Raw genomic sequence first — 16,415 nt, forward strand, 5'->3', positions numbered from 1 at the left:
GTACCCGGTCAAGGAAGTGCTGGCGTCGAATGTCGAAGCGGACCACCGGCTGAGATTGCATCCGAGGTGACCGGGAGGGCGCCCGAGTAACCTTATCCAGAATACAGGTGATCAATCCGGCGGCCACGCAGTGCCGAGATGAATCAAGCGCCCATTGCGTTCCTTCGCGTGTACTAGGATCTCATCCCGACCGGTATGTGTTCGAAGTACGCCGTTATGCTACTCCTGGCTAACACTATGGTCACTATGGTCATAAATATTGGTTCCTCTTGGCGTATCGACTTCGGTTAATGCACTTCGGACATGCGCATGCCAGTGACACCCGATGCGACCCCGCTTACTCCAACTGTCCGCCCCGCCTCGTACGTCCGACGAGTTGGACAGCACAGTGATAGTTTGCGTAAAAATGTATGCAGTTCTAGATTGCAAGTTGATTGACTGAGAAGCCTGGCGGCTCGGTTTACGGTGACGTTAATCTCAGACCAATGATTCGCTCCAAGTAGACCTGATCTACTAGCGGGCTCCAAGAAAATAGGCGATCAATTCAGCCAGCTGCGCAGCCGGATTAATGACGACCTCCATCATAGGCGTCTCCTACAGTTGTTGGTCCAAGGTTCGCACCTCTTCCATCGAATGGTACGAACAGCCGGGCGTCGTAAGGCTGATGAATCCCATTTCAGCTATCAACCAGCCAATGGAGTACTTCCGAATCTATGTCAAGGTACGACAGGACAAGATGAGTAGAAAATTTTCCTTGCGGAGTTGTAGTCTCCCTACTGCCATAGCCGGTCTGCTGACCAGCTGGTTTGCGGAGAGCCCCAATGCGGCAAGGAACCATTGGGCGCTGCAACCCATCTCCTGAGAGAGCCCTTGGAAACGAGGCTTTAACGTTTGCTACAGTCTTCTAGGAAAGTTGAGACCGTGAGACTTGCCTGCTATACAATCCCACCCTCATCATGGCTAAGCCGGTGACCGTAATACGTATTTGCTCGCAGTCCTGTGTCGTAAATTAATCGCGTTGGCTGACAAGACTGTCTCACTGTCGTCTGCGCCGTTGAGAGATTAGTGAGCATACTTCCTGAATGATGAGGCTGTCATGCTAACATATAGACATACACGTGCTGGTCATGGGGCCTTCGCACGCAGCCGCGAAGCCTCCTTTTCTGTGGTCAATCATTGCCAATGCCATGACTGCGCTTCCGCCTCTACTTGTTTGGACAGGGGTGGATACTGCGCCTTTGTCTTGCAAATGACCCACCAGAAGCGAAATCAAAGAGAACCTCTCTAGCTTTCCCTCACGGGCTAATCGGCGGTCCGAACCCAGATTCCACGCGTCGAATGGGCTCTGGGCATGTCCGGGTCTGCCGCTTCGTCCATAACCTCCCACGTCTGTACTCTGTACGTGAACCCGATCGGGGCTTTTACCTGGTGACTTCCTCTTCCCTCTGCTCGGTCCTCACGCGATTTCACATTCTCAGTCCCCTCCTCGATTGCCCTCGGCATTCGAGTCGCATCCTGAGGCGCCAAGGAGGGGTAGTGAGTCCGATGAAGCCCCATCACCGCTATCCCGGTGCCTGTATAGGCGACGACTCCCACTCGCCACTGAATTTATCATCATTCACGACCGGGAGTAGGGCGCAAGATGCGCCTGCGAACTTCCATGAAGCGCGTCGTTGTCGGCCGGCGAGACAGCATGTTTGTCTAGTATGTGTCCACAGGCTGTCCTAGTTCACATTTCTGCTGCGACACTTCCTTGGTGCTTTGTTTTGCCCTTCAACAGCTCGGTCATGGCCTTTCGGCTCCTACAGGACATTCTCAGCCGAACCCAGTGCCCGTCTCCAAGTGCCCTTGTGGAGCAAGCTAGCGACAATATCCAACCCTCGCCTTCCCCGCTGCGTGTGCCATGCTCTGACTTGCTCATCCAAAATCCCTGTCCGGCCCACCAGCGCAGCCACACTAGCACTGCGTGTGTGCACGCCCGGGCGATCGCAAGCACCCCGCAATCGCCGATGTTGCGACGCCTCGGCAACAAGATAGGGAAATGGTCAGCCTCGTGGTGCGCGGACATGGCGGACATTGTGTCTATGTCCAGGAACCGCATGCCACCCATTACTCAAATCGTCGAGCAAAGGAGCGGAACGAAATTGAACATGTGCAGCTGACGATACGGATGCGCATGCCAGGCCGTGGACGTGGCGTGCGTCAGTGTCTCGTCCCGTCGAGCCTCCACATTCGAGACGAACATTCCGCCTGGAAGCCGCAAGCTCCGGGATCGGAACGCTCGATGCAGAACTTCCCTCTCGTGTCCATAGACGCTTCGGGCTGGGGATTCGGAATTAGGAGTAGAAGGGAGCGGCAAAGACAGGGGCCGTTCCCTCTCATGACTCCCAGTTTTTCTGGGTTTCTTGTCACCCTGCAAGGCAGCTTGTACCAACTCGGGCGCGCAGTACCCATGGCCATATGGCTCCCGCGGGTCCTCCCGCGGGCGCCTCTGGAGGGAAAGTTCAGCAATTTTGTTCGGAGTCGGTCTTTGTGCGAGGATCTTCGCGGCGCGGCGGACGTGGGTGAGCGCTTTCGTCTCGCTTGTGAGTACCCGAAAACACTCGTTAGGGATAGATCACTAGGCCTATGCGTGGCGTGCACCCACGAACTACACATACGCAACTATTGCTAGCTATACCATGTCGCCACACTTCCCTGATGCGTGCTTGAGGCGCAACCACATGGACATGTAGGTCTCTTTCTGTACTACAAGTGTGTAGACCGGGCAGTGTGATCGCTAGTAATTGCATGACTCGGTGTCGCCAGATTCCCGTCCCGGCGAGCGCTGGTAGGGAGGTTGCAAAGTTACCTTAAGGGTTTAGGGGGGTCAGTGCAGTAACGTGACTACCCTTCCAAGGTATTGAGGCAGTCGTACTTCCGCCCTGCCGCCGGCGAGGGGTCTAGATCCCGGCACGATGCCGTACAGCGTAGAGACTACTACGCAGGGCAGAAGAAAGCGCCCTGCTGACCCTAGCCGACCCTGGAATTGTGAGTTGGAGAGCCGCGAACTAGTAGTTATATAATTGAGGGAGACGTATACACATCGAATACATAACACGACGCGTGCAAGATCAGAACGATTGGAGACGTGCAATGCTACATGTTTGTGGCGCAGGGTCCGCTTCAAGGCAACAGTAGAACCGGAAGTAATAAACACGATTTGCAAATGACATGCAGAAAATGTAGACAATGATGCCAGAGCGCCATAATCCTGCTCCATTAGTCCATGAGATTAGTGTAGCTTATACCGAACTGAGACCTAGAAAGCTATCAGCGAGTCCTGAGCGGAGCACAAAACAATTTGAAAACGAACAAGTCAGGACCAAGCCGGGCGGATCGACCATAGTGACGGCATGCACTCGTGTGGAGCACTCAGCGTCTGCCAAACGTAGAGTCATCCCAATAACCCAAGTGCGCAGCAGAGTGCGTATTCGTAGCCGACCGCGCGCTCCCACTCTCCGCCGGCGACGCCTGCAGCGAGTACGGAGAGATCGAGTGCGAGTGCAGACCCGAGACCCTTTGCGAGCCCACCGTAGACCTCCCATATTGTTGCGGCCCCCACCCGCCGATAGTTTGTGGCGTCGACGACCCATACTGCCCGTAACCGCTTTGATCCACGCCTGTGTTTGCGGCGCCACTCTGTCGTCGACCTGAGCCAGAGACACCGCCGGGCACGGCGGATGATGAGAAGTATTCGTGTGAGCTAGCGGGCGTCGACACGGACGCCGCAGGCGAAGCGAGATCCATCGCTTTGCTCGTGGGCGACTCGTTCGGGAAGAAGGCCGAGTTTAGCGTCGGGAACTGGTTGGTGGTCGCTCCGTAATGGTGCGATGTGGACGCGCCAGAGCTACTCGACGCGGTAGTAGAGGACGTCGCGCTCGACCATGGTCTCGTGGGCAGCGAGGGAGAATACGCCTCTGCCTTGCCGTTGGTCGAGTTGGACAGCGCGCTCGGAATGGAAGATATTGATGATCGTTGTCGCGCCAAGTTGATGTCCAGTGCGGGTAGGACAGGCCAGTTGGAGCGTGTAGGGTCGGATCGCGGCGGCGCTCGGCTGGGCTGCCACAGACTGTGGTCGGGATGTGCACTGCCTTGCGACGCGTAGAGAGAAGACGACTGGGCGGAGTTCTGATACAGAGACTGGGACTGATATCCCTGGGCGAGCGCGCCGACATCGCTCATCGACGCTGGACGATTGGGTCCTATATGACCGGTCGGCAGTGAGTGCGGGGGGAGGCGGGAAGACTGTCCCAGATGCGAGGTGTGGAACTCTGAGGAGTAAGGATATGTGCATGAGGGCGCGGTTGAAGGGGCGACAGTATCGTGCGAATGATACATAGGTGGAGAGGGGTTGAGCGTGTGCGGACGCGTGTATTGCGCCTCTTGCGGGGACGGGATCATGAGCGAGTCGTCAGCATCGATAGGAGAACCGTCCTCTAATGATGGATCGTCGGGGTCCCCGATATGGTTCGGGTCTGATGGATCGTCGTGGCTCGGTTCCGTCTTACGCTTCTTGCGCGAATTGTTTGGCCGCCTGCGGTAGACATAGTCGGGGTACTTGGAGTTGAAGTTGTCCTTCAACTTCTTAGCTTGGTCGAGATAGAACTTCTTATCCGACTATCAAGAAGAAAGCATGGTATGCGAGTGAGCACTCGCCCGCGAAAAACACTGCGAAAGACGTAGTTTGCAAACAGACCATTTCCATGGAGTTCCATTCTTTGCTCAAGATCTTGCTCACGTCCCCTGTGCGCATCATCTGGTTCGCAGCAGAAATCTGTGGTCTGCGTTTCCGAGCGAAAATCATGAAAGCGTTCATTGGACGCTTTGGAGTCCCGTCCGCATTCAACGTCTGGGATGTGAGCGCATGATATGGGTCCTCTGTTGACCGGGTTGCGCGGGTCAGCGATGGCACAACTGCGTAGTGAAATGCACTCACCAGGAGAGCTGCCTTCGTGATCTGCATTCTCCACATAGTTGTTGAACGCCGTGCTTGATTCTGAGTCGGAGGGAGAGCCGTCTCGATCATGTCGCGCGAGGTCCGTTTTACCGGCGTCGTGGGTAGGCGGGTCGGCAACTCCCGAAGGAGTATACTGCGACGTCGGGTGATGACGGCTCATTTGGGCGAGGGGCAAGTTGGGAAGGACCGCCACGGTGGACAGTGTAGAAGGTGAAAGGCGAAAACAAGAGCGGGGTGCAAAGTACGACAGGTGTAAGGACCTGAGGAAGGCCTTGGGTGCGGGACCCTGAGGTGCAGACAAGGCAGTGGAGACTAGACGCTTGTGATGAGACCTAACGGCTAGCTCAAGAACAAGGCAGGAGGAGGAGTACGGCGGGAATGGCTGGCGTTATAGCTGAATGCGTGGTGGAGGGAACTAGATAGTGAAAAAGGAAAAAGGCCGCGTTCTCTGGCGCATCCCGGGGAAGTCAGAGAGAGGAGGACATTGGATGAACCCTCGAAACGGCCGGGAGGGGAGCAGTGGGCTGTACACAGGCACGCACGACCAATCAGCAGGCCTGTGGACGGGAAAGTCACTGGCGAGTGACAGTTCTGGCCGTTCGAGCCCAGAATACTCGACCAGAAATCGCCGATTTTCCACTGACTAGCTATCCGGATCTCCCTCGCAAGTTTGCCTTTTTAGATTTGTCCAGACTGACGGTCTCTCCTTTCGGCTAGCTTTGATTTATCTGTCACGAATCTGCCCCTTCTCCGGTCACAGCGCCCACTAGAGTGGGTCTCATGATGTCCTCTTCCCCAACTCCGGCATGACGGTCGCATAAGCAGCGAGTAGTACGTCCGCGCACTTCGTCGCCGCGTCGCCTTCACTTGAAGAGGTATTGCTCCGAGTCTCGAGCCGCCTCCGCCACGATAACCTCCACTCCTCGTAGCCACCGCGACAAGGTGATGACCGGTGCAAGGTCGGACTGAGCTTGAGAGTGCACGGCTGTACTTTCTGTTCATGATGCCCCTGCACATTTGCTAACGTACTGGCTATGGGTGATCTCAGTTCGACCGACGCGGGCTCGAGATGGAGCTGATTCACCTGCGGGAACGACCGATGGGCCGAATGATCGGAGAACCGGGGCGTGCGCGCTGCTATCAGAAGACAAGGCCCGCACCGGTCGCGCCAGAGAAGAGGACTCTGGACGAGGCGGAGAGCTAACCCCAACGTGTTGTCGTGAGAAACGCTGTCGACGTCGGAGAGTCCGCTGCTGGCATGTCGCGGAACCTATTAGCACTTCGACCGAGATGGTCGTAATCGCTGATGCCGTCACGACTCCGGTACTAACAAGGCGCAGGCAATGGGCAAGTGGACATCCTACGACCCAGTGGGATGAGTGCTACTATGAATTAAAACAATCGCACACGAGAGTACGGACTACAGTGAACTAGAGTCATCGCACGGTGTAGCACTGATTAGTCCGAGAGGCACAAGCGCTCACAGTTGCTCCCAGATCACAGTGCGCATAAGAGATCGGCCGGAAGATCTGGTGAAAGTCCCGCACAGCGTTGTTTATCGGAAGAATCCTACACGTACTACTATCCATTCAGATTGCTATAATTCATTCATTTAACTTTCGTCTCGTTCCACCAGATCTAGCAGCTCCCACTCTTCCGCGCGGAATGACGATCAGGCTCCGCCACCGAACCGTCCTGCGCACGATTCGCGACTTCGACGCCGGTACGCGGTCGGTGTTCGCCGTCCTGTGATCTCGATACTGAACTCGTGCCGAACGCCGTCCAGGAGGAGTCCGGGAATATCAGGAGAAAATGGTGCGCGGCAAGCGCCTGATTACCGAATTTTGGCAGAAAGTGCAACTGCTCTTTCGCTCTCGCGTTCCTTGTCTCGCTGATGAGCCGATCTTCGATATGTGACGCACCCTCGAACTTGATGGACCCCAGTGCTGACTGAGGTCCGAGCGGGCGGTTCGTTATATTTGCCAGTCCGAGACCAGTGTGCCGCCGGATCGCCACGTGTAACGACCGGTAGTGGCTGATCGAGCGAGGGCGAATCTAATCGCCAACACAGTTCTCGAGGCCTCAGCTCTGCCGACACCGGCACCTGTACTTGAGCTGGAAGGTACGAGGTGTACATGACTGACAGTGATCGGATGTCGAGTAGGGAGGTAACCCTACAAGTGCTGTGTTGATACGCATAGCTGCCATCGGCTTGGTCCGCGCCCCAGTGTCAACAGCGCACCGTCCGGGGCTCTGAGACCGCTGTCGATCGGTTATGATGGTCGCGCTTCCCCATGCTACGATGGCGCGCCGAAAACGTAAACGAGTCCTGGGCGCCGGGGTATCGTCGGGAGCATTAGCCGTCTACGGTGCTCCGAATCAACTCGCAAAACCCCTTTGAAGAGAAGGTACATGTTTCGCTTTGCATGGACATCTTGTCCTGGAACTCAACCTCGATGCGACGATCTGCACGCTTATGAGCACATAGACATGGATAAAATGCCCTCGCAGCAGTCCAGTAACGCTATCAGCCACGCCCGCCACTCGAAGCGCTCCATGCGGCGCCATGAGCATGGTTCGATACTGTTGTTGAAGCAGATGCATGATTCGCGGTCGATAACGGTGCAAAATAGTATGACTTTCGATGTCACTACTTGTGTACTGCGGCGCGGTCGTGTGGACATGGCGTCTACCCCGGCCGCGTCGGAGAGGACGTCCTAGGCATGCGGACGATATGCACTAGCCGTACGTCACCGTGCGTCTAGACCGAAGATCAGACTTGGGTGTGTGCGCTTTCCCCGACAATCTACATTTACGTCCCGAATAGACCGATGGTGCCATAGCTGACCAGTCGACCCTCGGCCAGCCTTGATGCCGCCCTGCTACGCGTTCGTCGCAGACCGTCCCACCGCCAGCGGCCAGAAACGTCGACTGTACACCGTGGGCACTTCGCCCGACAGCGGCGGCGTCATCAGGCTTGGCAGAAGCAGGCCCCTTCTTCCTTCTGCCGAGATTCGACAAATGATATTCCGCCCGCAACGTGGTCGCTCGTGCCTCCGTCCTACACTGACGTCCGATGCGCGGACGATAATTTCGTTCCTCTTCGACTTCTTCCTCCTCGACCGCGCGGTACGATTTGGGTCCTGGGCACACTCGCAGTCGCGCAAGGCCGCCGAATCCGCTGTCGGCGATTGCAAACACCAACCGCACACATGTGACCACCGGTGCATCAGCACCTCTTCTGTCAAGCAGAGGTCATTTGCTCACCCTCAGTGACGCAGTGGGGAAATCGGTGAGAAGCACCTCATGCTCGCCAGCCCGAGCATGTAGTCATGAGGTGCGCGTTTTCCCTTCGCGCTACGAAGAAGCGGCGGGGCGTGTCTCGCCGCGCTGCGTTTGTTTGTACCTCGTGACGACCGTCGTTCGCTATTGATGTCGTTATTGCTTATTGGCGGTCGAAAGACAGATCGAAATGAGACAACTTGTCGTTTGTAACGCGATATTCTGGCTTCCATAATGGGACGCCTCAAAGCGGGATTTGTGGCCTCAAGCGGTGGTCTGCACCTAACAGGTTTTTCGCCCCACGTACGGTTCTGCCTGGATAAGCACGGAATGAAGAAGTCAAGGCACACGGTCAGGTGTACGGAGGTTTGTTAGGGGTGACAGATAGAATCCTCTGAGCATGTGACCTGACGCGCCCTCGAGCACCGACGATCACGAAATATGGTATCTGCGTAGAGCCTCCACCCATGAGAGGCTGAGACGAGAAGGGAGCGTCCAGGAACCCACCCTGGACCCGTTGCAAAACGCACGTCATGCCGACTCTCCGCGACGTTTCATGGAAGTAATTCTTGGGCTTCTACAATGGCCACTAGAGCCACTCACCCTCCCCGAACGTGAAGTATGAGACCGTCGCACATCGGTGTGGATTAGAGCTCAATTTGGATCCGATAACTACTCGCCGACGTACGGTATGAAATTTAGGGTTGGGTGTGTCGCTTCATAGCAACAAGCCTGTACCTGCTTCGTACACGGCCCGCCACATTGCTCGCAAAACGAGAGATATGAGAAGTTGTCTTTCTTGTGTTGTTGAGCCGCAGCTTCACAGAGACTCCGCATCACCCCTGATGCTGAAATCCGACACGACGTTCGCTCCGAACGTCTTGTAGTGGATCTCTGTGTACTCTCACCAACGATGACTTGAGGAACTATGACTCCCACAACACGCGATATGCAATCTTTGTGTCTAGCAATGCATCGAGTTGGCTTTCCGTATTAGCCTTGACGAGAGGAGTGAATGGGTATGGCTTACTGAAGCTGGGTGGCCTGTGTCCCAATGTGGTGTTGGGTCGCGGAATGGAATAGAGTTGCGTCTCGTGCTACCACGACCGTGAGATTTTTGATGGTGACCCTGACTCTCCCATCCGCACCGGACATCGAGGTACCCAGCGACACATCGCTCCAATGGAGGATCCGAAGGAAGCACTTCGGGTGCAGGGGTTGGAAGCAAGCGTCAACGTTTACGCGGCCTGTGAGAGCCGGAGCCTCTAACGCAGGTGGTTCCCTGCGAAAGTGCGTAAAGAAGCGTGAGGGATGAGCAAGGAATATTTGGTAGCGTGTCAGACGCGCGTCCAAAGGGAAGGACAGGTCAAAACTGAGGTGTATACCGTCGCCCGTCGTCGACCATTGACCAAACAGATGTGATGGCTTGTCTCACGCATCAAGTGTATCCACTGGACGGTGCGAGTCGCATTGCGAGCGTGGGCGGACGAAGCTATGATTAGGTCATGGAAGGAGCCACTCTCGGACGGAGGTACGCGTATGGGATACGCTTCCCGCCACCCTCGAGAAACTCACCGTGCACTCTCTGTAGGCGTGAACACTGCAAGAGTGCCACCGAATGCACGTCTCGCGTGGTTGGACATGCTGGATATCGGCGGCTTTGAGCTATCGATTTGATCATCGGATTAGAAGCAGAGTTGGGATTTGGGTTCGGCATGACATACCACTGGCTCGATAACACAGAAAAGTTCCGCGAGTGCCTGTCCCTTTCACCCCTTCAGGTCCGTCCGAATCTCGTTACGGGTCGGCTCTCCGTGCTGAATCGTTCTCGTAAGTGGTGTTACACTTCGTAGACATTCCGGAGTCCAAGATATTGCAAGAAGAAGTCGGGCATCACCTAGGTCAGAAGTAGTGCGCATCGACGCGACGATATTTGCCGACACGCCAAGCAGATGCCAGCTGAGGGAGCGTCAAAGTAACACCGTATAAGGTTTGTGTCACGTGCAACCGGCTCCGTAATCGAAACCCGGTCTGATAGGGCAAGCCTGGCGTCCGATACGGTCAACTCGACTCATATGCATACCACGGCACGTTCAGCTTTAAGCAGCAAAGTATAGGATCAGCACTTCACGGTCAAGAGGGAAAGTGCTGCGGCAGATTGGAAGATGAAGACCCGCATTGTTGACGCCAGTATGTGTCGGGGACTCAACCCGTGAGATCAAGTACTGACGCAATCTCTTCGCAGATTTTCCTCGCACGCTCGACCAGCGTGTCTATCACCTTGGCCTTCGCGCTGGTGAAGTGGCCAATCGTATTGTACGCCCTTTCAAACTGTCCCTTCCACGAGTATGGAGGCTAAGCAATACCATCACAGATCACGCTAGGCACACCTTCGCGGGCTCATGGCATCGCTTCTTACCTGGACCCAGTCCCGATCGCGTTTAAACTCACGTCTGAACGTGGTTTTACGACCATTACTGGTCGTTACAAGGGAGTGCCCGTTTCGATTGTCAGCATTGGGATGGGTCATCCGAACGCGGATTTCTTTGTGCGGGAGGTAAGAGAATGTTTGAACGGCGAGATGGTTGTGGTGAGGTCAGTGAAGTTCTGTCTCTGCGCGTTTCTTGCGCATTTCAGCTCACTTAATTATTCTGATACTATCGCCGCGCCCAAGGCTCGGGTCTTGTGGCGCCCTCATTGATGTTCCCGTGGGATCTGTCGTAGTTCCTAAGGGTAGTATTGCTGTTACGAGGAACTATGATTTCGACTTCGTGTCCGGAGCGTCGGAAGGGCAACCTTACCGACTAAGCAAGCCGGTACGTCCCTATATCCTCCTCAATGAATATAATCGATTGACCGATGCCCTCAAGGTGATGGCGGATCAGCTCCTGCACGAAGCGGTGAGAGACATGCATTATGCTCCTTAAGTTGAGGTCAATTTCAAACCCACACTAGATAGTCAAGGCATTGAGAACGACTCAACCTACGGGGATCAACACATCAATTGTAGACCACGCCCTCAATGCGTCTGCAGACAGGTAGACCATATCTTCACAAGCCGCATCCAATCTTGAGCCAATAGCTACATGTGCAGCTTCTACTCTTCACAAGGACGCCAAACGTCGTTTCCGGACCATAACTCGGACCTTATTTCTCGCCTCATGACCGGACACAGAGATCTGGCCACATTCGAGGTAAATCTCCCGATCCTAGCTCAGGCGCCATTCTCACGGGTTTCATGTCCTTCCAAGATGGAAACGTTCCATATCTTGCACCTTGCAGCGTGCTGGGCACCCGAAGTGAAACCGAGTAGCGCAGAAGCGCCCCCTCTTCAACACGCACCAACTGAGCCTTCCATCCCATCTGCCGCGCACTCACCATCCACCCAGACAAACATTTCTGATGTCGTCGCCTCTTCCTCCGGGAGCGAGTTGCTAAGGCCTCCACCCCGCATCCGGGCGGCAGCTGCTCAGATGGTGTTTGCCTCACGCACGTCACAGGACTTCATAACACCCCAGGATGTGGCGAAGATAGAGGCGTGGACAGGGCGTGCTGTGCTGGAAGCTTTGGCCGGGATCGAGATCGAGCCTGACGTAAGTGCCATACTGTCCAGCTCCACTTGATGGCTTAGCTGCTTGCGTGTGATTGCAGAGGTTGCACGAGGAGGTTGGAAGTGTATGGGAATTAAAGGACGACGCTGAGGCGGTCCCCCGATAGACGGGGAGGGAACATGTTGCCTGATTTGTCATGATGGACACACAGGACATATTGAGGAATAGAAATCGTATAGAGAAGTGTCACTACAATACAAACCTTCTTACTTATTCAGCGACGTATGTGTGGTATATCACGCGACCAAAGTGAGTGATTGCGTTGGTTAGGGTTAGGGAGATTAACTCCAAAACCGTTGGAGAGACTCGGTATAGCATTGGCACAGTACCTCATTCTCTATCTCCATAAGGGCGAGGGTGACCAAAGTGAAGCTCACGCTTTATGTGAATAGCTGCTCTGATCTTGTGATCTCAAAGCCATGACGTCCCACCGAGCTTTGTGGTGATGTAACTTGCCCTTAAACCACCGACGTCGAGGTTGAATCAGTGGGATCTTCCCATGCTTAGATCACAGCAACGGCGGCCGACGTTTGCCCCACGTGCTGCACTGAAAATACCAATGTTGCAGAGCTTCTTCGAGATATCTCAATTGTCGCGGCGACCATATCGAGCTGCAACATGCGCCGCTTGCTGCTAGTGCAGCCTTCAACTGGAGACCCTGTAGCTTGCTTCCATCTGAAGGCCAAAAGGTGTCAAGGTTTAGACAAAACGGCAAACGGAAAATTGAATGGATAGAGGGAGTGAAGCGACTCAGCTTACTCCACTTCAGCTTACTTGGGCTCAGCTAGGAGCGAAGGAACAGCGTTCCAACATGGCACATGGCATACATGATCGGGCGCATCCGTGTGCTTCTCTGCGTGTACCAATAGCTGACGATTGCATCCGGGCTCGTTGTCAACGGTGAGGATATGTTTTGAGAGAGACTAAAATTGGCGGCACCGATGACAGACTGCAGCTGAGTGATGTACGTAAGGACATTGCACTACACGCCTCGCATTGTGTACATCTTGTGGGTGTCTGTAGGACAATCCGGCGATCAGAATACTGACAAACACCGCCATACATTTCCAAGAAAAGGTTCATTTCAAAAGCATGTGGATCCAGGAAGGAGTGCGAACCTGCGTAGATTCTCGTGCGCGGCCAGGGCACGTCTGGGAAACCAGGAACGCACCGATGAAGGGCCGGCTGACCCTTGTAGTTGTAGTTCAAGCCCCGACCTCGTCGTCTGGTCATCTGGCACGTAGAGCGGAAAATCGCCCGGTTCCAAGCGGATCCAATGGGAGCCCAGGGGTTACATGAAGACAGATTCTTAGGCATAACCGCACCCTGAACTCGTCTCGGGGTACAGTTTTGGCAAAACCACGTTACCGGAGGGGTCTAATCTGTTCGATCTGTCCATCAGCAACCCAGCCGATGGAGACTCTTGAGCACGGACCTTTTCTGCAATGTAGATTGGGCGCGAGATTGACGCTACATCGCCAGGAATGTCCGTCTGTGTACAGGCACGCCGCATGCTGGGAATGCCAGGCTATGTTTGCTACCCTGATAACCGGCTTCAGATGGCGAGAGATGGAGACCGCCTAGTCTGGAGATAGACAAGGAGCATGAGAACGCCAGACCGGAGCGGAAGCGGGTGACCGCAGCCATCGACATGGGACCCAGAAGAGCGTTCCCTGTCGAGATCTACGCACTCAGCTTACACACAATGCAGTGGGCTATAGGCAACGCATCCACGGCAGCCATGTTACCTACAATGCTCGCGGATAGAGGCAAGAAGTACTGCGGGTGGCCTTCAAGGGATTGTCGCACGGATGGCGCAATGCAATCTCTTCGTACCTCGAGGACTTTCCAGCAGCAAATGGGCGTCTAGGAGCTTCACCCCTGACGTGCATCTCCACTTCCCCATTCCTATGAGAGATTTGGACGGAGATATACCGTAGAAACGCTGCATTAAACCTTCGTATTGACGACTTGCTGGTGGATACTTCGGAGCCGAGGTCGAGACTGGTCTGTTAATTGCCAAAGAGCGTGGGAGGCGCCGACGACAAGCGAACATGCGAGTAGCCAGTCAGTCTCACTATACACCCCATTTGCCCAAGGCGGAGCATATCTTACCTGAGCTACCGGTAGAAGGGCAATAGAATTATGCGGTATCGCCGCTCTTCCCAGCGACAGCCATCTATCGTATCCGGACGGGCGCACCAGGCTTCCAGGGCTCCACGCCCCTCGATACAATCATCGACGTTCGTCGCACGTCATGCAGCCTGCGAACGCGACGGCGGACGCGCAGGCATGGCGATTGCGTCGGATTGGAACGAATATCACCGTCTAGATCTTTTCAAAATAGCCAATTAGACTTTCAGAGCTACCACGTGATGCAAGTTCCTAGTTACGCACCTTGTCCTATCAAGCCAGCAGTAGAAAGGCAGCGAATGGGGCGACTAGGGTGAGCAACATCGCGAAGCCAACTCTATTCTACGCGGAGAAAGCTTGGATAATCTTCTGGGAAACTTGACGTACGTCCTCCCACCCACTTGTGAGCCGAATTCATTCGCTTGTATACCCTACTCGCGCAAAAAAAATCGATAAGCAACCATACGATGAATCGCGAGAGCTGGACTTAATGAAGCACAGCGAAATTCGACGCACGGAGGTGGTGGTATAAAGTACAGCACCAGAAGCGCTTTGACATTCCAGCCACTGCTAGTACTGGGTCCATTGAACTCCATTCAACTACAGAGCGTCATCGTCAATCTATGCTCCCTGGACTTATCCTCGCGGTTCACTCGCTATCGCGGTGAGCCTTTAGGTGTCACGGCCACGGGCTGTTCGGCGACGCTGGGAAATTATGAGAAGGCAGCGCTCTGTATCGAGTACCTCGCGTCTCCACCTTCGATTCTTGGGCGGCATCTATCCTTGGAGGCCTGACCGCTCCTTGTACTCTATCTCCCAAACATTGTTCGGCGACATGAGCAAGAGCACGGGGGCTCGTCAGGTATGTTGCCAATACTACACTTCGAAGTTCGCACCGAGCAATCATTTTTATCACTTTCCCCTACCGATCGACGGACAAATCGGACAACGACCAAGGGCAAGGCAGGCCGCGTCCGCAGTACTGGCAGATGCCGATCGTCCCTGCGCGCGGTGGCTGTGACGACCAAAATTGGTAAGCGGTGATTCGGATCATCGCTGGCTTGCTCCAACTCCCAACTCCCTCGGTAGGAAACACGGTGGTGCAGGGTCGACCGTGCTGAAACAATCAGCCGTCGCCGCTGGCTGTCGTGGCTACTTCCGCCGTCGTCTGAGCTGGCGACTTTCAAATTCGCCGAGGCCAAGATCCTATACTGATAGAGTTCGGAATCGCAAAGCCAGCAGAAAAGTAGGATTTGCGCAGAAGTCTGCGAACGACCTTTGACCAAATCTCCTACAGTGATTAACGGGTCCTTGGGACAGTCAAATCGTGGTCCCTGTATTATGCCGATCCCTGTCCCTTCTGTTCAAATCGAAGTAGGTAGTCATATAAAGCATCACATGAATTATGCTCACCTGTAATTGGGGGATGAACCAAGGGCGTATGAACCAGATCGAAGCAACTGTTGTAAAATTTCCGTTATCATGGGTCCTTGGGACAAGCACTTAATTTCCTTGTACAGTCGACACCGTAATAACCCATACCCCTTGGGATAAGCCCCCAAGTATGGGTTATAGCAGGTTATGGACTTAGACAGATTAAGCGCTATACTAAGGGCTCGTATAATGGCCGGCGTCTGATGGGCGCTTGAACACCCAGTCCCGGGTGACGCCAGGGATTTGCTATAGGCGTTGAGCCCGTGAACTGTCTAGGAGCATTTCAAAACGTCAGGAGGTCATAAAGAATAAGCTCAGATAGTGAGTCTAGGCAAACGTAGCCGCTTGAAAGCCTCTGGCAGTGGTGGATATCGCGTAGGCTATGGGTTATCCCGGCCTGAAAGACCATGGGATATGGACTATAACAGTATTATGGGTTATGTAGTCGATTTCCCCCTATACCAACTCGGGAGATGTGGTTTCTATGGGCTATTACAGATTATGGGTTAGAACAGGTATGGGTTATTACGGTGTCGACTGTATATACATATATAAATTATTCCTGGTCAGTGCATTGGGAGGGGAGCGGCAAATTGGGTAGTGTCCCAAGGACTCCCAAGGAGCCGTTAATCACTGTAATCACTGGAGGTCTGACACTGGCCAATGGCCATGAGGCACAGGCGCGACGCCGGTGTACTCGGACACTGAGCATCTACCATATAAATACACTCAATCGGTAGACAACCTCTGTTCCTCACTTTCTGACCTACTTTTCGAAACCGCACGGCAGTAGTCATGTAAGACTGGTACCAGTCATCTGTCACCGGCGTCGTCCCTGAACTTTGCGAGATGCCGACACATCCACATGACCACCTCGGGCGTGGCACGGCCCTACAGTCGCCGCTCGCAGTACGGCTACGTTGTAGAAGCCGGTTAGACAAACCTAGTTTGCAATG

General features: G+C 54.5%; 3 protein-coding genes across 3 annotated transcripts; 1 reads left to right on the forward strand and 2 right to left on the reverse strand.

The window, feature by feature from the left end:
* Positions 1-3,044: 3,044 nt before the first annotated feature.
* DICSQDRAFT_139297 (uncharacterized protein) lies at positions 3,045-5,282 on the reverse strand. Its single transcript, XM_007368651.1, has 3 exons — positions 4,979-5,282; positions 4,739-4,920; positions 3,045-4,659 (listed from the first exon to the last, which is right to left on the reverse strand). Exons 1-3 carry the CDS (start codon positions 5,157-5,159, stop codon positions 3,415-3,417), a joined length of 1,608 nt encoding a protein of 535 aa, XP_007368713.1. The 5' UTR covers positions 5,160-5,282; the 3' UTR covers positions 3,045-3,414.
* A 5,080-nt stretch (positions 5,283-10,362) lies between these two features.
* DICSQDRAFT_90533 (purine and uridine phosphorylase) lies at positions 10,363-12,082 on the forward strand. The gene is made up of 9 exons (XM_007368652.1): positions 10,363-10,471; positions 10,527-10,597; positions 10,656-10,876; positions 10,956-11,097; positions 11,152-11,181; positions 11,237-11,319; positions 11,376-11,475; positions 11,533-11,874; positions 11,933-12,082. Exons 1-9 carry the CDS (start codon positions 10,447-10,449, stop codon positions 11,996-11,998), a joined length of 1,080 nt encoding a protein of 359 aa, XP_007368714.1. The 5' UTR covers positions 10,363-10,446; the 3' UTR covers positions 11,999-12,082.
* Positions 12,083-13,234: 1,152 nt separating this feature from the next.
* Positions 13,235-13,763, reverse strand: DICSQDRAFT_156714 (uncharacterized protein). Its single transcript, XM_007368653.1, has 2 exons — positions 13,328-13,763; positions 13,235-13,274 (listed from the first exon to the last, which is right to left on the reverse strand). The coding sequence occupies exon 1, from the start codon at positions 13,543-13,545 to the stop codon at positions 13,363-13,365; it is 183 nt and encodes a 60-aa protein (XP_007368715.1). The 5' UTR covers positions 13,546-13,763; the 3' UTR covers positions 13,235-13,274; positions 13,328-13,362.
* Positions 13,764-16,415: the final 2,652 nt, after the last annotated feature.

The sequence above is a fragment of the Dichomitus squalens genome (assembly GCF_000275845.1).
Source record: "Dichomitus squalens LYAD-421 SS1 unplaced genomic scaffold DICSQscaffold_38, whole genome shotgun sequence".
Lineage (NCBI taxonomy): Eukaryota > Fungi > Basidiomycota > Agaricomycetes > Polyporales > Polyporaceae > Dichomitus > Dichomitus squalens.